The 17223-nt window shown below is 43.0% G+C and overlaps 1 protein-coding gene across 4 annotated transcripts in view; it reads left to right on the top strand.

Moving 5' to 3' along the window:
• Positions 1-17223, top strand: part of LOC119434041 (tyrosine-protein phosphatase Lar-like) — a 99520-nt gene that overhangs the window by 36060 nt on the left and 46237 nt on the right. For all 4 annotated transcript variants that reach the window (XM_037701344.2, XM_037701343.2, XM_037701346.2 and 1 more), the window contains 5 exons: positions 10319-10443; positions 11929-12115; positions 13171-13368; positions 13754-13846; positions 15030-15219. In XM_037701344.2, the coding sequence (XP_037557272.1) occupies positions 10319-10443; positions 11929-12115; positions 13171-13368; positions 13754-13846; positions 15030-15219 (793 nt within the window). The remainder of the gene's footprint in view (positions 1-10318; positions 10444-11928; positions 12116-13170; positions 13369-13753; positions 13847-15029; positions 15220-17223) is intronic.

Genomic DNA, 17223 nt, shown 5'->3' with positions numbered 1-17223 from the left:
CTACAGGGTTGCTGCGACCATTTGCAGGGTTAACAGCAGCCTTTCAGACTCTTGAAAACCCTTTGCAAAACGTCATTGTTAAGTCCTTGAAAGCCTATGCATTTCATGAAAAGCTATTAAAAAACTCCTCGAATTCCACCTTCAGATAAGCTTAGCCAATTTTGTTTTGGACTTTGGACTGCAAGGGTGGCACAAGCCAGAAGTGAAGCCAGTCTGTTGCATTTAGCTGCTTCATTGTGGTTGAATGCAAATTCTGCTCGAAAAGGTAATCATGCTGCTTTTTCATTCGCTCATTGTGAACGATGGTGTTTTGGTTTCAAGCTGCAAAACATAACATTGCTTTGCTAGATGCCCACATCCTGTGTCTGGGTTAAGTCTGACGGTGGCTGCACTTTCATTCCTTTTCAGTTTGCCTTGTCTCTCTCTCATGAAATCATTTCACTCACCTTGTTATACAAAAGCATACAATTTGTTCTGGATGATCCTCTTTGTTCACCACTTGTTTCCTGTTTTTCTCAAAGCATTTTTTTTTTTTTTTTTTTTGCAGTGGTCCCCTCTAGCTTGCACTACTTTCCGGAAAGTTTTGCACCCTTTCTTGTCATTTGCAGAACTTCATTTTCTTTTCGTTCTCCTTTCAGACGTCTTCCTCTTATGTTGTCTACTTTCCTTGCTGTTTCTAAACAGTTTTCTTTTTCTCTTAGGTGCTCATGTGTTCTTTGTTTTGTTTTCATCTTACTTTCCTCACAGTTTTTTTACCATCCCAAACCTTTTCATTTACGGGGCATTTACTTCCACTCACTTCTGATCCGAGAGATTTTCGTCCTCTGTTTTTTTTTACATCCCCTGTCTCTCTCTCACCTCTTTTTCTTTTTTTTTCTCTTCTGGCCATGTTTTTCTGAACCACCTTCTGCTTTCTTTTAGTGTTTACTTCTATTTTTTAGAGTATGCAGTGGTCTGCTAGGTGTGAAATCAGAGACCCTTATCTATCGAGTCCTGAACAATGGGGTTAGAGACGACAGAATTCGGACGTGGGGAATAAACTTGGAGAATGTCACCCTTACCTTGGAACGTTATCAAATGTTCTCAACAGTAATTTCGTAAAAAACCTGTAGTTGTCATCGCTTTTTTTTTTTTTTTTCCATTAATTTTGAACCAGTTCTTTATGTGACTGTTCGGGGTCTTATCTTTTTTTATCATAAGGTTTGCATCTGTATCGGCACTCAGCTATGTTTTTGTATCTGTTAGAATTCAAGCAGGCCAAACCAGGATTCGCTTGCACCCGTACCCAGAATGTAAATGGGCAGGCATTACAGCATTAACTAGGCTCTGGGTTACCTTTGAGGTTATGTACATGTGTTGCTAGAATAGGCTTCAGCTATTATGCACACACATATAGTGCTAGTTGTTATCCCAGCATGGTGCTTTACTAGTATCAAATACACATTGATACCACTGAGGGTTGCAGTGCTATTGAAGTTGTGGTTCATATAAACACACATTGGCACAATGTTCTTAATACCTGAACACTTACATCATAGTTCATTTGTAATATAGCACAGTGCACATTGTAAATTTCGCAACTCTCATCACTGAACGTCTTTTATGCTGGTGTTGCATGAATTTTAATACTCAGCTGAAAACACACTGTTCATATCATAATCTGTGCAAGACTTCCTATATGCTGATCACGAATGTTTTATACAAGGACTAAAGCCCGAAAACATCTAGACATTCAATACATATGTTATCCATCTAGAACCATCTTTTCATGTTTCTGCCCGGTGTAAATATTTTACATCCATAATGTACTAGGATGTTACGTAACTTTCATTTAACCAGTTTTTATAGATAACTTCGCTGGCCTTGTCCTTGATAGATGACAGGACAGATGACATATCTATCCAGGATAGATCCAGGGTAGGTCAAAATACACTGGAGGGTATGTTTCTATGAAAAAGCTGAACCATTCTCTTCACCAGCCTGACCGGCGCTAGACAACAAGGGACTCATCAGCGAGGATGCAGAAAGGGTGCTGCCGTAGCAACTTTCTCGAGAAACATTTCTATCATGGGTAACTGTAATTATTGATTTACCATGACATGTGGGTATCTTTTCAAAACGTCATGTCAATCCTACCTTGAACCAAAAGTGCAACCAAAACATGACACAGAAGACTGCAAATTTCTTTCACTTTTGTCACCCTGACAGTGCTGGAATCTAATATGACCCCACTGATTTCACGCCTAGTTGCGCCACTGTGCATTCTCTCTCTCTCTCTCCCCCCCCCCCCCCCCCATCCTTTCTTCCTTGCACCTGTCTTTGGCTAAATCTTGTCTTGTCTGTGGCCACAATATACCTTGGTCAAAGCGTTTGGCACTGGTGTAGAACCACCAGAGTTCTTGAATTATGCATGGTGTGAGAGTATAATACAATAGGCTATACTTAAGACATGCCCTGTGAAGACAAATTTTTCTAATAAGCCATACAGGAGAGGGGCCTTAATGGGATTTCCTATAGCTTCAGTGCCACTTCCATTGAGCTTGGCTCTGCCTTGGCCTTGGCTCTTCAAGATTATCCCTTTGCATTGATCTTACACTGAGTCTATTTTATTGTATGTCAAGCTTCACAAATAAAAGAAGGAAAATCACATTCTCAACGTTGTTGAATGATAAAACAATCCTGCACTTCGTGCGAAACACTTTGACCTGCTTGCTAGCTGTGTCCCCCCTGGCCTTTCGCATTGCTGCACGCCTCCGTTGTCTGCACTGCGGTTGCATGTTAATGTCGTTTCTGTCTTCCTCCCCGAAGCATGTCTGCAATTTCCAGTAGCAGTAGTAGTAGCCACCATCCTCTTACACCACTCACACCATGCACAGCTAGCAAACACACTGGAAACCCGTCCTTTTTTTTCCTCCTTTTTCACCGACCCACTCCTTCCCCACAGAAGGGGCTCACGACGACGACACGGCCGTGTTTTTTGGCCAAGCCTTCTTCTACTACTTCTTCCTCACTGACAGCTTCTTGCTCTTCTTCTTCATCAACAGTGCTTCTTCAACTGACTCTTCTTTTTTCTGGGAGTTTTTGTTTTTCTTTTTCTACCACCTCTTTCAGCCTGTCTCTTGTCTGACATGGGGGTTCAGGCATAGAGGGTATTTTGAAGCTGACGCACCACAGACGTACTGCCACTTGCAAGTCTTTTTTTTTTTTGTCTTTGTCTTCTACTTCATGGCTCTGTCTGTGGCTTTGTCTACTGTGCCCAACTCTCTTGCTATCTGCTTTTTTTTTTCTTTTCACTTTCAAGCAGCTTGTTCTTGCTTTTTGGTGCTTCTTGTACTTGCTGCTCTGGCTGCCTTATCATGTGTGTGGGTTGCAAATGGGAGAAAACAATTTTGAACATGGCAAGTGTTTGTCATTTTGAGTGAGTGACGTCTGCACTCACTTCACTTTTTTTCTTTTTGCCATCTCATTCTCTCTAAACACATTCCATTCATAGCTAGGTGCTTTTTCCAATACCACAATAAGGTGTTCAAACGTTTTCAGCATCACACCGTTTATCTCCTCTTTAGCTTGCTTTTTGTATGAGAGAGTTTTAGCCTTAACGTATCCTTGCTAAAAGGTCTTATATGAAGACAGTTCATTCCTGGCCAATACTGCCTTTTTTTTTTGGGGGGGGGGGGGGGGGGGGTTATGCTGCCTCATCGAGTGTATCATGGGGCCTTTGTCAAGATTCTTTGACGAACTAAGCACATAAAGGCACATAGTGTGAAAGATGAGGTTTCTTCACCTAGAGTCGTCATAAAGCTTGAGGTAGCGTCCGCTGCGAAGCTCCATGACAAGGACAGGGAACGCACACCTTCACCACGGTGTTACGTGAAATTACACAGATGAGAGGCTATTTACAGCTGTACTTGCAAACGGATATGCAGCACGTCGCCACAAGGTAACAGCCTGCGCTAGCTTCAAATCATTATCATTGTCTTTTTGACCCAATTAAGAGTACTATTGTAAAGGTAGCTTGATGCTACGAAGGAAACCCATACTGTTTTTTTTTTTTTTTCCCCCTTTTGTAAAGCTTCCCCTACATTGAGGATTTCTGCAGCGCTTACTTGCTATGTCATTGTGTTTTGTTTCATCCTACTTCCATACGTTCAGGCTAAAGCTCTCTTGTACATTGTTAATGTGGAGAAAACCCTCAACAAAAAAAATTGTTTTTTAAGCATTTTCGCTGTCTTTTTACTTTGTTGATTTCTTATGGTGCAGCCTGACTGGCGATTGAGACATTCTTATCACATGTCTTCACTTAACTGCTCAAAGCTGCCGTCATACCAGACAACACACACACACTAGGCTTAAGTTCACACCTTACGTACAAGGAAGACGCAAGCACTGCTTTTGTATGCTGACTTCTGTTTGGTGGATGTACTATACGTGGATACTAGTAAGTCTTTGCTTCATTACAACTCTTTCGGTGTGCCATGGCAGACCTTATTTAGAAATTAGCTATACCACTCTTTTTTCGGCACTGGAAAGGGTTGCAAAGATTGGATATTACAGAGAAGGTGCATCTTGTTCAAGGCCAATGCAGTTGCCACTCCTAGGTGAGGTTTCATGACCTAGAAAGAAGTACTGTCATAGTTAGCAGAATATTTATGTTAGTGGTTCATCATAACAAGCAGTAGCATGGTAATGCAGGCCAGAATAGTTGGTGAGAGGTGGCCTAAACAAGCAGTTGGAGACCTTATATGGCTAAAGGTTGCTTTAATATACAGGTCTCATAATGCGGTTTGATGTTTAATCCAGTGTAATGGCTTCTTGCGATACACTTCAGCCAACGCTGCCACCATGTCGTAGGGAGCGACATTGTCAGCACTGCTTAATGAATGCATAAAATCTTGAAAATCACTTTGAATTGACATAGCAAATATATTTCAAACAATAAAAAGGCTTCACAGGAAGAAGGATACTTAAATGTCCACAGTGATCTGACAAGGGAAACCTCAGACAGAAGCCAGCGTTTTGACAAGGGGGCTTATGGTTGTCGTAACAATACTGCAGTTGGGCAGTTGTTGTCGGGGCAGTTGTTGCTCTAACAATAACGAGTCTGCTTGTTGAAATGTTGTCTCCAGTCTGAGGCTTCCCTTGTTCACCCAATGCAGATTGCAGTGAATATGTTCGGCATTTGTAATTACTGGTGCAACAATTGCCAGCTTCTACGAGTAAAGTGCAAATGTTTGAACTGAGAACCAAACTGCACGAGTACTTCTACAACCCTAACACTGAACTCTGAAACAATTGCCACGCTGTATTTGCAGCGTCAGACTCATGCATAGGTCTGTCACGTCGCACGCCGGCAGAGTTGCTGCACGTCTTCTTTCGGGAAAGTGGTTGTCTTTTTCTATTTCTCTGTCTTATTGTTCTTTTACACTCTTTGTCTGTCTCGTGCATATGTACACGGCGGGCATGTAACCATAGCTGTACTTGTACATAGCCTCTAATTGCTCCTTACTGTATGCTGTGCAGCTGACCTCTCTTTCTGGTTGCATCAATGAGATAATATGCTCTGTATTTCCTGGCCACTGTACGCTGGACTTTGTATAGGTATCTCTGTCTTGACCTTTCTTCAATGGACACTCCCTATGTTGCATTCTGCTCTCCTATATCTTGCTGCTCTATGCTCTTACCTGTATATATTTATAGTGCCATCTTCTATGCTGACTTCTTTTTTTTTTCCAGACTCTCGCCTCTGAATTTCTCTCCCACCCTCATCTCATTTACTAGAAAGAAAAAGAAAAAAAAAAAAGCTCTTGCTCTCCCCTTGCACTTCATCTCACATTTTGTTACTCACTTTGTTCACTGTCCGTGTTCAATTATCATTTGCCTCTGTGAACATATTAGGTGTTTCGTGGAATGTCAGCATTTCTCTCATTGTTAAAGTGATTGTCAGCATATTCTGTGTACAGGGAGTTACGTAGTTGCGGCTTGAAAACTTTGAAAGAAAAGTTTTCTAGAAACCTGTAGTTTCTTTGCATCCAGGTCTTGTATAAGGGGGCATTTGGCAATTTGGCAGCCAACTTTTGCCCACTAAGTGATTTGGTGAGGGTAAATACCTACCTGCCTGGTTCATCTGGAAAGGGTGGGAAACCATTGTGGAGTACACAACCGGCTGCAATTCAGCGGCACTAAGCCAAGCAGAACCAGTCAAATAGGCAACTATTATTGTTAATGGGCGAAATCTTGAACCAGTGACTTGATTGTGATGCCTCTGCTCTTAATTTGTGAGCAGCAGGGCTAACCAATTAGTCAATCAATAATTTCTTTAATCAATCAAGCAAGCAACTTTAATCAGTTTGTCAGTAAAATTGATTCAATCATTCAATCAATCACTTTTATAGTAAATAAGGTCAACCAATATGGTTAGCAAAAAGTACCCACTTTCATCTATGTGGTCAGGCTTTATTAATTGTTCTCCAAACTGTTTAAACATATCAAGCAAGCATAAAGTGCCGAATACATAACCAAGCAAATGAGTGAGACACACTAGTGAGGTTATATATTCGTGTGAAATCAGTGCATGCAGGTTTGGGTTATATGAGAAGTAATTTTCAAGTTGTCAGACCATCTAAGCAACTGCCTCTGTGCTATAGCACAGCTTGGTATATTTAATGGCAGTTAGGCATTAAGCCTAACTAGAGCTCATATTAGCACATCACAGCTTGCACATAAGTAGTGTTAACATTAAGGGGCCACTTTATGTGCACGGATGCTCATGAACGTGTATTCATAGAAGGGTCAATTTGTGCAAATCATGAGTAGTCTGGTGCTTATGGTAAACCTTCTAACAGCGAAGCTGTTTAAGCCAGCCGTAATTAGTGGTGCATATCAATAAACTACCAAGAAATAAAATAAACTTTCTTGCCGAGGCAGGATTCAAACCCATGCACCCCCGGTCCCAAGGCGAGCGTCGTAACCACCAGGCTATGCAGCCACGCTTGCAGAGCATGCATTTATGCGAACCATATGATTGTCTTCGAGCGTCGTCGTCTTCGTCCACAGCTGACGCGTTCGTACGCTCGTGCTCTGCGAGGTGAAGAGGTTTTGTGCGCTATGAGAGCGAACGCACGCGCGAGAGAGAGAGAGACGCATTCACGGAGCAGGTCTCCTGGAACGCGGTGTCGGTGTTGCAAGCTGCGCTATGCAACGCGCAGTGACGGCCGTAAGTTCGAGACATGCGAATAGAAATTATCATCATCATGAGTAATAAGATGAAAAATTTGCGCGCACTTCCGGAAAATGCTGGGCTACGATCGCCCAGCTTTGCTGTTTCAAGCGTTGTGCGGCCGAGTGCAAGGTTAGGCGGGTTTTTTTTCTCCTTCCTTTATCACATACAACTTGTGTCATTGGCAAGACATTGTCTGGTGTGTCTTATTATTTGCCAGAAGTCATTGTGTTACAGCGGAATCTGCAAAAAGCATTTCATATCTTCTGCAATGTATTTATGCCACTGTAGTGCATACGGCAGGCATTGCCAAATCCTGACTGGGAGCTTACCACTGTCGTTGAAAAGAAAATTGTACAATCATTGCATTCTACCGGTACTAACATATGGGGCAGAAACTTGGAGGTTAACAAAGGAGCTGGAGAACAAGTTGAGGACTGCACACAGAGCGATGGAACAAAAATGTTAGGCCTAATGTTAAGAGACAGGAAGAGAGCGGTGTGGATCAGAGAACAAACGGGGATAACCGATATTCTAGTTGACATTAAACGGAAAAAATGGAGCTGGGCAGGCCATGTAATGCGTAGGATGGATAACCGGTGGACCATTAGAGTTACAGAATGGATACCAAGAGAAGGGAAGTGCAGTCGAGGACGGCAGAAAACTAAGTGGGGTGATGAAGTTAGGAAATTCGCAGGCACAAGTTGGAATCAGCTAACGCAAGACAGGGGTAATTGGAGATCACAGTGAGAGGCCTTCGTCCTGCAGTGGACACAAGTATAGGCTGATGATGATGATGAATCCACAATCTTAGGCATTCTATTATCTTCTCACACCTTCATCCCTCATATATGCTCATATACGGCTTAAAGCTAAATTGAAAAGCCAAAATGGTAGGTTTGAAATACATCTAGGAGAGTTACATCAAGTGCTTAGGCATCCTAACACTTGAACATCACTTAAGATATGCTTTCAGAGTAGATTTTGTTCTGCTGAATTGGTGAGTGTAAGGCTGTTAGATCGAGTTTTGCATTTTCAACTTAAGAAAGAAACTGCTTCCGCGAATGGTAGAGTCTTGTCTCAATTCAAACTGCATCATTCAAGCTGTGCAGCTTCAGTCTGCTAAAATTGGCACACAAACAAGAAGAAACTTTTATCTACTTATTTAGTCATTTAACAGGTATAACACCATGGAAATACCAGCTATAATAGATTTGTTGATAGTAAGAACAGGCCAATGATTCATGAAGGAACACAACTTTCTCGCATAAGAGTTGCTGGAAGTGTTGTCAAATAAAGAAAAGTTCACAATATTGATGTCTAGCTGTGTATAATGTTGTAGCTGTGTATAGTTGTGACCTTAGATAAGCAGTAGCTGAGCCTAAGGTGTGCAAAACAGGTCTGTAAAACAAATGTTTTTTTCTTTCTTTAATTTCTCAATAAAGTATGTCAGTTGCCATAGTCATCATCGGCCATCTTGTTACCACAGTTACAAAATTGATCATTTAACGCCAGTCAGTTACCTAATGCTATGGAGCATCTATCTAGTGTGGTATCTGTTCCGTGCACAGAAATGATACCTATATTGTGTGAGTTGACATGGTGTGTCCTTGTTATGGCATTTTGAGGCCCTAACCCTTACGAGACACACATTTATCCGAGGAACAGGACATTCAATGGAAATTTTCTATTAGGGGTTTGTACAAAAAATTTGCCTTGGCTAGCCTGCCTCATCGTATCCAATACCTGCAAGATAACTTTCTGCCTTTAAACATTGTGTGATCGAGTTATCTCTTTGACAATGCGAAATCAAAAGCTCATAAATTGAGCTGGCAGTTAACAAATGGCATCCGCTGGCTTAAATGTTAGCACTCCCCAGTATGAAGGTCCCATGCATACTTGCAAGGGTGCCAGAACATTCTATCAATTCACTCTGTCAGGCAGTTGTGACCAATGCTAAGGGAAGTGTGAGCTGAAAAATACACAATTTGCACGTGCCTTCAACAAAGCATTTCCAACATGCCAATACGTGGGAATGTAGCAGCTATAGTACAGCATGCAACAAAGCTGTAAGGTAATTTTTTTGTTACTATGACACCAAGGGTTAATTGTCGGAGTCATGAGGGAGGTAATTGGAGAAGACAGGGGTAATTGGAGATCGCAGGGAGAGGCCTTCGTCCTGCAGTGGACATAAATATAGGCTGATGATGATGATGATGATGACACCAAGGGAAGTGTGAGCTGGCAGACTTGCATAATTTGGACTTCCCTTCAGCAAAGCATTTATTTAATACCAATAAGTTGAAATGCAGCAGATATCACATGACATGTAAGAAAGTTGTTAGAGGACTTTGTTGATACTGTGACACAAAACAGGGACCAGCAATAACTGAAATCCCTTGCAAATAGAGGGTGTCAGTAGACCAGTGAAATAAAGTTTGAAAGATTGCAAAGGAAAGTCGTTTAATTTATTTGCTCTAGATGTACTACACGTGTGATTTTGCACGTCTACTGCACGTGTGAGACCCTATGCAGTCCCTGCAGTATGCAATAAGCAAATATTTATTCAGTATGCGACAAATATATGCATAAATGATTCATAAAATTAATGCATGGGTAGGATAAAGTAGCTGGAATAGTGAACCTTTTGGCAGTTAAACAGATCATAGCAACTGCAGCAATACCTTGCAGCTCAAAAAGGGCACTGTGACAGTAAGTGCTGAATGTCAACCCAAGCAGACAGAATGAATAGCATTAATCGCTCTGCAAAAGTGGCACCTAGCTTTTACGACAATGACCAAACCAGTGACCATGGTGGCTTCCGGAAGGCCAACCATTGCAAATCAAATGAAAACACAAGATGAGCGGTAAACCATCCAGTCTACCTCTTCTCTCGTGTTTTCGTCTAACTTGCACGGTTTAGTCCCTAACCCACCCAAGCTGTTTTTGGAGGCTTCAAAAATTTGCGCACATGAGCAGGTAACATTTCGCTCACAACATGCGGTTGATTACGCATGCCTGGGGGGAAAAAAAGTAATCTGCCTGTAGGCATTCCTTTAATATTTTTGCTTTGCCGTCCTGCGCACTCGGATGTCTGTGCAGTTCCTGGAGAGCCACGGACGGTGAAAGTGACGGCGCTGAACAGCACGGCACTGGCCGTCTCATGGAAGCCACCGTCCAACCGGGATCGAAATGGGCTTATCCGCGGCTACCAGATTCATGTGCAGGTGGGAGCCATGGAGGCAATTCATTTATGAAGAATTTGATACTTTGATAATCTTTTGACACATTTTGGCACTTAGTGGATATGGGATTTTTGGTGAAGCATGATTCGATTGATTTCTGATGAATTTATTTGATGGTATTGGAAATTTTGGCAACTTTCATAGCGAGCTTTACCATAGCAGTAGGATATCAATGGAACAGACAAAAATGGCATGATGAAATACTATCATTTGTGAGAGATTTAATGCGATAGAATTTGGAGGATTCTATCACTTGATGATAGTCTGCCAGACATTTGCATTGAATGAATCTCAAGTTTTTCACATAGCACAGTTTCGGATGTTTTTCAGGAGAATTCCACAAAGATTTCATTCAGAGTATTTTCGTGTGAGAATTTAGTAGCGATGCACTTCAATCAATCATCAATGTAGCGAGCTTGAGAAGACACTTCATACAACGTGCACATACATGTGCAGCTGAAAAACAAGTAATTAAAGGACATTATGGAACATATATATATATATATATATATATATGTATATATGTGTCTTTTTTTTTAATTTGATCACCTGCATAGAAGCATGAGAAAAAAGCAAAGCTTAGTGTTTGTTTCTGTGGTTTGTTTCAGTGCGGGTTCTTGCCACTATGCCTTTCTAATGAGAGATTCATATAGCGAAGTTTTGCAATCAAATCGAACACGTATGTTTGGACACTGCTGGTTTCAAATGTCGACCTCCTTGTGTAGAAATTGCTTTAGTGGCTTTAACGAACTTGTCACTTTTGAGCCAGTGTCTATAACTATCGGCCTGATTATCTGTTCGTAGCTTGGCAGTTCTTAGCCTTCTTTCCTGAATAATCCTGGAAGTGTGTTCAATTGGGCAGCAATGAGCAAAAAGTGATAGTTTAGCACATTTCCTGGCTGGCTGTAGTTATGAACCATACATTAGCTGTGATTAAGCATTCAAAAAAACTTGAGAGTTTTAGCATTCCGCCACCACTCTCCAGTTAACATCCTGGCCACCTGCCAGCTTTGCATGTGACATAGCTAAGCCGCACCAATGCCTGGCGGGGCAGTCTGTCAACGTTGCTAAGATGAAACCGGCTAGTGGTGGAGACAAGAGCTGTAACACTAGAGTTATGCTAAAACTTTATTCTCAAATCATTTAGTACTTGTATTTCATGAACGTTAGTTTCTTTTCAACTTTCTTTTCAAGTTTTAAGAACATAAATGGCTTCAACTTTTACAATTTAGCAAATGCAATTAGTGCGCAGTATGAGCGTCAGTGAGCCAATGACCTCAGTGTAAAAATTGTGACACCAGTCTAGACTCATGCAATGCTTGTAAACACAGCAATGTCGAATTATGCTTCCTGTAATTCTCTGCACAAAATTTTGCACAGCCAAAATTCTGTGACACGTTGAGCAGGGCTCCAAGTCTTCTTTTGAGTTACCTGTTCCCCATGCAAACCTTCGCCGTTCCCACACAGGAGATGAACCGTCACGGGGACCTCATCAATGAGCCCCTGCGGTACGATGTCGCTGACGAGACTGCCGAGGAGTACAACGTGACTGGCCTGCAGCCTGACACCGAGTACTCTGTCCAAGTGGCTGCCGTCACACGGAAGGGTGACGGCTCACGCAGCCGTCCCAAAATGGCCCGTACTCATGGTGGAGGTGAGAGTGAGCCAGTGCCACCATTCAGTGCTATGCCACAATGGACAATATGCAAAACCTTCTAGTGCATTTCTCCACACACCTGTAGATATCAGAAATTGTGCGATAATCACTGATGAACTGTTCAAGTAAAAACAATTCACTAATTTATTAATAATTTCTTTATCAGTCGTACAGTTCCATAGTTGAAGCATGTTAGTGCTCAAGTAATGTCCATGTAGTCAGTATCCAAGTTTCTGTAAACTTGCTGCAAAATGCATTGGCATCCCACTCATTATTTTTCCAGAGAGCCTTCCTTAGGCAATGCATGTTGTAAATGCCACTTTTACTCAGCATATGTGACAGTAGTGGTATTTGATCCATTTCCGTTACCTCGAACATTGGCAGTTGGTCATTGCTTAAGCAGTTTGTCTGTTAGTACACGTGGATAACTCACGTAAGCTAGATCACTGACACGCTGTGATGTTTTTTGTGCAGTGATATGCTACAACTACACTAACACACTAATTGTAGCGATAGCTGTAGTGGCTCCCTTCTGTGAATAGGGAAATGGCAGAATCTCTCCAAAGTGCCTTCTTAATTATTCATGAGGCGTGATGAAGTGCATATGTTCTCTTTGCGAAATCCTGTTCACGAAAAAATTTCGCTTGTCAGTCTTCGAAACTTCCGTTAAAAGCCTTCTGATGGATAAAGGATACTAGACATAGTACTTGCTTCGAGCAAGTTCATGTAGGCAGATTCCTCAAGCAAAATCAGCAATGCCAAAGTTACTGCAAAAGTTGGTCTTTAATAAAGTGTGTATCTCTGAAAAGGCAAATACCCAAAGCAAGCTCTAGGGGTGGGGGGGGGGGGGGGGGGAGGAAGAAGGCAAATACCCAAAGCAAGCTCTAGGGGTGGGGGGGGGGGGGGGAGAGAGGAACATGTGTGCAGTGTCTGCTCCCTCTCCCTCTCAGTTCGTGTCAATGGAATTTTTGCTCTTTTTTAAATTCAGAGGTTGTCAGGTATGCAAGTGGCATGAGCTCCTAACGACTTCCAATCTCTGATTCCAACTGCAGTCCCTACTCGCCCGGAGCTTACAGCCCGAATCCACACGGAGGACCAACGCCTTCGTGTTGAGCTCCACTGGTCTCGGCCGAACCACACCTACGGAGAGCTGCTTCAGTATAGGCTGCGCTATGGTCGCATGGACGGGGGCGCTCTGGAAGAACGTGAGATCGAGCCTATGGACCAGCACATCACCGTGGAGAACCTTGGTACGAGGAGCTTGCAAAGAACACTTTGTTATTGTGGTGTTAGCAAAGGTAGCGACATTCTTTCAGAGAATGCAGCCAGAAGAAATGTTCGCAGCTCTCTTGTCAATTTTTTTTAAATTAAAAGTGTTGCAACACCTTGCTTTATCTGTGCACGACATCAGCAAATTTTGCTCTTCGTCGTGATGGCATGATAATGTCAGTGGTGTGAGGCCCAGCATTTCAAAACCAAATTTATTATCAAATTAAAGTGTAAGTGTTCCCTAATGTTGTTACTGGCTAAATGTCATTCACTATGCATAAGAAGCTTGTGGTAGAGTTTCTACAACTTCAACAATATTATCAGTACTCCTTTAAAGGAATGTTATGTATCTTTTTGTCATTCCAGCACGAGGGGCAAGGTACGAGTTTCGCCTTTCGGGCAGGAACTTGCTCGGATGGGGGCAGGAAGCCATCACATTTGTCAGCACACCAGAAGGAGGTATGCAGACAACTTTGCCCAAACATGTTATGTCTTACGTTTCTCTCTCTCTCTTTTTTTCTTCTTTAAGATGCATGGATGGTCTTAAAAAATGATATCTTAAAGGGCCCCTAAACCACCTTTGATAATTAAATAAACAATAGCATGCGCCTCTCCCGGCTTTTCCATTATTTTCTTCTTGCATGCTGATGCCACCAGGGTTATCTACTTGACGTCACTGGGTAAAAGCTGTCGACTGGTCCATACATGAGAAACATAGGTTCCGACTTACCTGCTAGCACACTTTTGCCATGCATTTGCATGCCTGCTCTTCCTTGTCGTTTCGCTTGCCTGTTGTGCGCAATCGACTTACTTCATATTGTGTAGCCAAAAAGTACAGAGTCCTGATAATTGGAAGTTGATGGTGTTTTCAAACAAGAAAGTAGCACCGCGCCGATGGGACATTTGGTACTGACATAGTATCCATGTGTCTTCTAATGAATTACACGGCGAAGTATACGGTGCTTGTGGGTGAGCATTGTGAATGCATGAGTGAAACTACTCCCTCGCCTTCAAGCTCACAGTCATTTAGGAGCCTTTTAACTACAATTGGCCAATAACATTACTGAAAGGATACCATCTTCCAAGCTTTCAGTGGGTGCTAAAGAAACCTAGGGGTTCAAAATTAATCCAGAGTCTTCCGCTAGGCTAGAGTGTATCTTGTAGACTGGTGCTTTTCTGACATCTTAAACCCCATCGAGGAGTCATGAAGCATGACTCCATGAGCAAGGAAGCATGAACAATGACGATGGAGAGATAATGACTGTGACATCATTACAACAGCAGCATGATGATGTTGACATCACCGAAGGCATGCCAAGGTTGCGAACGATGATGGCATGCCAATGACATTAATAACAATGGAAATTTCACAAGTGCGTCCCAATTGCAAATGCTATCGCTTCACATAGATTCTCAGGTGTGTAGGATCTGCAAAGTTTTTATTTTTCAATAATTGTGCCCTAGATCTCTTGCCTGCTTTCTTTTTTTTTTTTTTAAACAACTTCTTTGGCAACCACCAAACTTGTATTATTCAGTGAAATGTACAGATTTTATTAGCACATTTCCCTCATGATTTCTAGCACATTTGGCCCGTGATGGAACTCAATAGCTGGAGTGAATATGCTGCCTACCTTTCTTTTAGAGCCCACGTCGCCCCCGCAAAATGTGACCTTCCGACTGCAAAGCCCCACCACTGTAGTGTTCACCTGGGAGCCCCCTAGCCCCCTGCATCGCAACGGCCACATCACCCACTACAGCGTCCAGTTTCGACGACGGTCATCAGATTTCAGCGCGGATGATCGCAACACTTCCCACACTCGGGTTGTGTTCAGGTGAGGCCACAGGCGCACCTCCTTTTCAGCCAACACCGTTTTTTTGCTGTCATTGTGTTCATGGCGGGAACGCAGTGCGAAGCACCAAAGTGCACGAGGATTGGTGTGTGGTTAGTGGAAAGAGGTACAAACACAGGCGCTGACTACCAACCGAAATTCATTGGTCAAGGAACCTATGTATAGAAACATAGATGGTTCCTGTATATGCAGTCAGGTTGGCATTATAATCACATGTGAAATCTCTGAGGCTTTTCATAGCAAAAAAATATGGTGACAGTTGTGCAAGTCAAAACTCGGTGTTTAGAAAAAAAGTTGCCGCAGTTTCACCTGAAAGGCGAAGCATCAATTGCGATAGCAAATTTGTAGAGAGCTATACGGAGTAATGATATTAGCTTTATCAGCTGTATAAACTTGGACATGCAGCAGCACCGGCAACACGCAGAACTGTTGTCGACGCCGTCGGCGTTTTGCCCGCGTTCGCTCAAAATGCGTGCGGCGTTTGTGACTGTTGCCGGAGCCTCTGATATAAATAGGCACTTGGTGCCGCAGCTAAACGTCGCCTCCCTTCCTTCCCCCTCCGAACCTTCAGTGTCACTAGCTGATTGCGAGATAGGGTTTTTAGATGTTACTTTGTGACGTCAACTTATCCATGTTCCTCTGTATATGTCATTTTCACCCATTAAACACTCAGTTGCGAGTCTGCGCACCTCTTGTCTGCCTCGTCTTTGTCCGTGTGGGTTAGTGCAGTTAAAAAAGTTTACTATGTTGTCATGTGTCTGCAATACTGTGCCTGATAACCCTTTCACCTTCTACTATGTTCCTTTATATATACATTCCTTAATCAATAAAACTCGGCTGGTAGTCAGCGCCTTTGTTTGTACCCCTTTCCACTAACCACACACTTATCTCCTCGTACTTAGGTACTTTGCGCTGCTTTCATGTAATGAACTTTCGCCAACTCATCCAAATCGCTATCCTAATTCAATGTTATTGTGTACTTGGCATGAACATTTTTAACCGGAGGTAGGGTGGAAGGCAGTAATAGCAATGGCACGCATTACATATGGCTCTATGAATAGAGGGACCTTTTTACAGCAGCAACGGTAGACCTTCAAAGAGAGTGGCCTTGGGCATGATACAGCGCTCGTGGTTAGCCTTGCAGCTACAATAGGTGGGCATTTATCATACATCAGGGGTTCTCAGGTACGTTCATCCCAGGGAACCCTGCTAAGCTCCATAAAGTGCCAAGGAACCCCCCCCCCCCCCCCCAACCCGATTTAACCGAATTATCGAGGGTATCAAGAAAACAAACAAATGCTGCACTACATCAACACGCTTTTATTTACTCAATGAATCGTCAAATCTTGTTTCTATTTAGCACAAGACCAGTGCGGAAGCTGAAATTCTCTTCATCTCATGACTGATTAGCGCTAGCAGCGGCGAAGGCCTCGCGACATCCTTCGCGGCGCGCGTTTTCATCTGAGACGCGCTTTGCACCAACGGGCGCACATCCCGATTATTTTTTCGCCACTCAGCTGCTCGCCAACAAATTGTCCGTCCATCGCGATGTAGCCGGTGCTTTTTATCTTTGACAGCTTTGCACTGAGTAAAAGCGAAACTACTGCTTGCCGCAACCGCTGTCGACGAAACCGCGGCCGCTATCGACGCGATCATGGACGGCGATCTTGCGGTTCAGAAGGCAGGCGGCTGACGCACGCACCAAGTCAAAACGAAACTACCTTTCGCTGCAAGAAGTGCGGACGAAACCGCGGTCGCTATCGACGCTACCATGGGAGGCGACTACGCAGTGGTGAAGGCACGCAGCCGACGCGCGCATCGAGTGAAAACGAAACTACTATTTGCCGCAACCGCTGCGGACGAAACTGCAGTGGTTATCGACGCGATCAGAGATAGCGAATACGCACTTACGGAGGCACGTGGCTAGCCGTCAACGCGGTGTTACGCGCGGCGATAAACGCAAGAATAAAGGCTTTAAAGGCACAA

Source organism: Dermacentor silvarum, chromosome 11, assembly GCF_013339745.2.
Source record: "Dermacentor silvarum isolate Dsil-2018 chromosome 11, BIME_Dsil_1.4, whole genome shotgun sequence".
NCBI lineage: Eukaryota > Metazoa > Arthropoda > Arachnida > Ixodida > Ixodidae > Dermacentor > Dermacentor silvarum.
The sequence above is the reverse complement of the archived record's forward strand: the minus strand, read 5'-3'. Positions and strand labels throughout refer to the sequence as shown.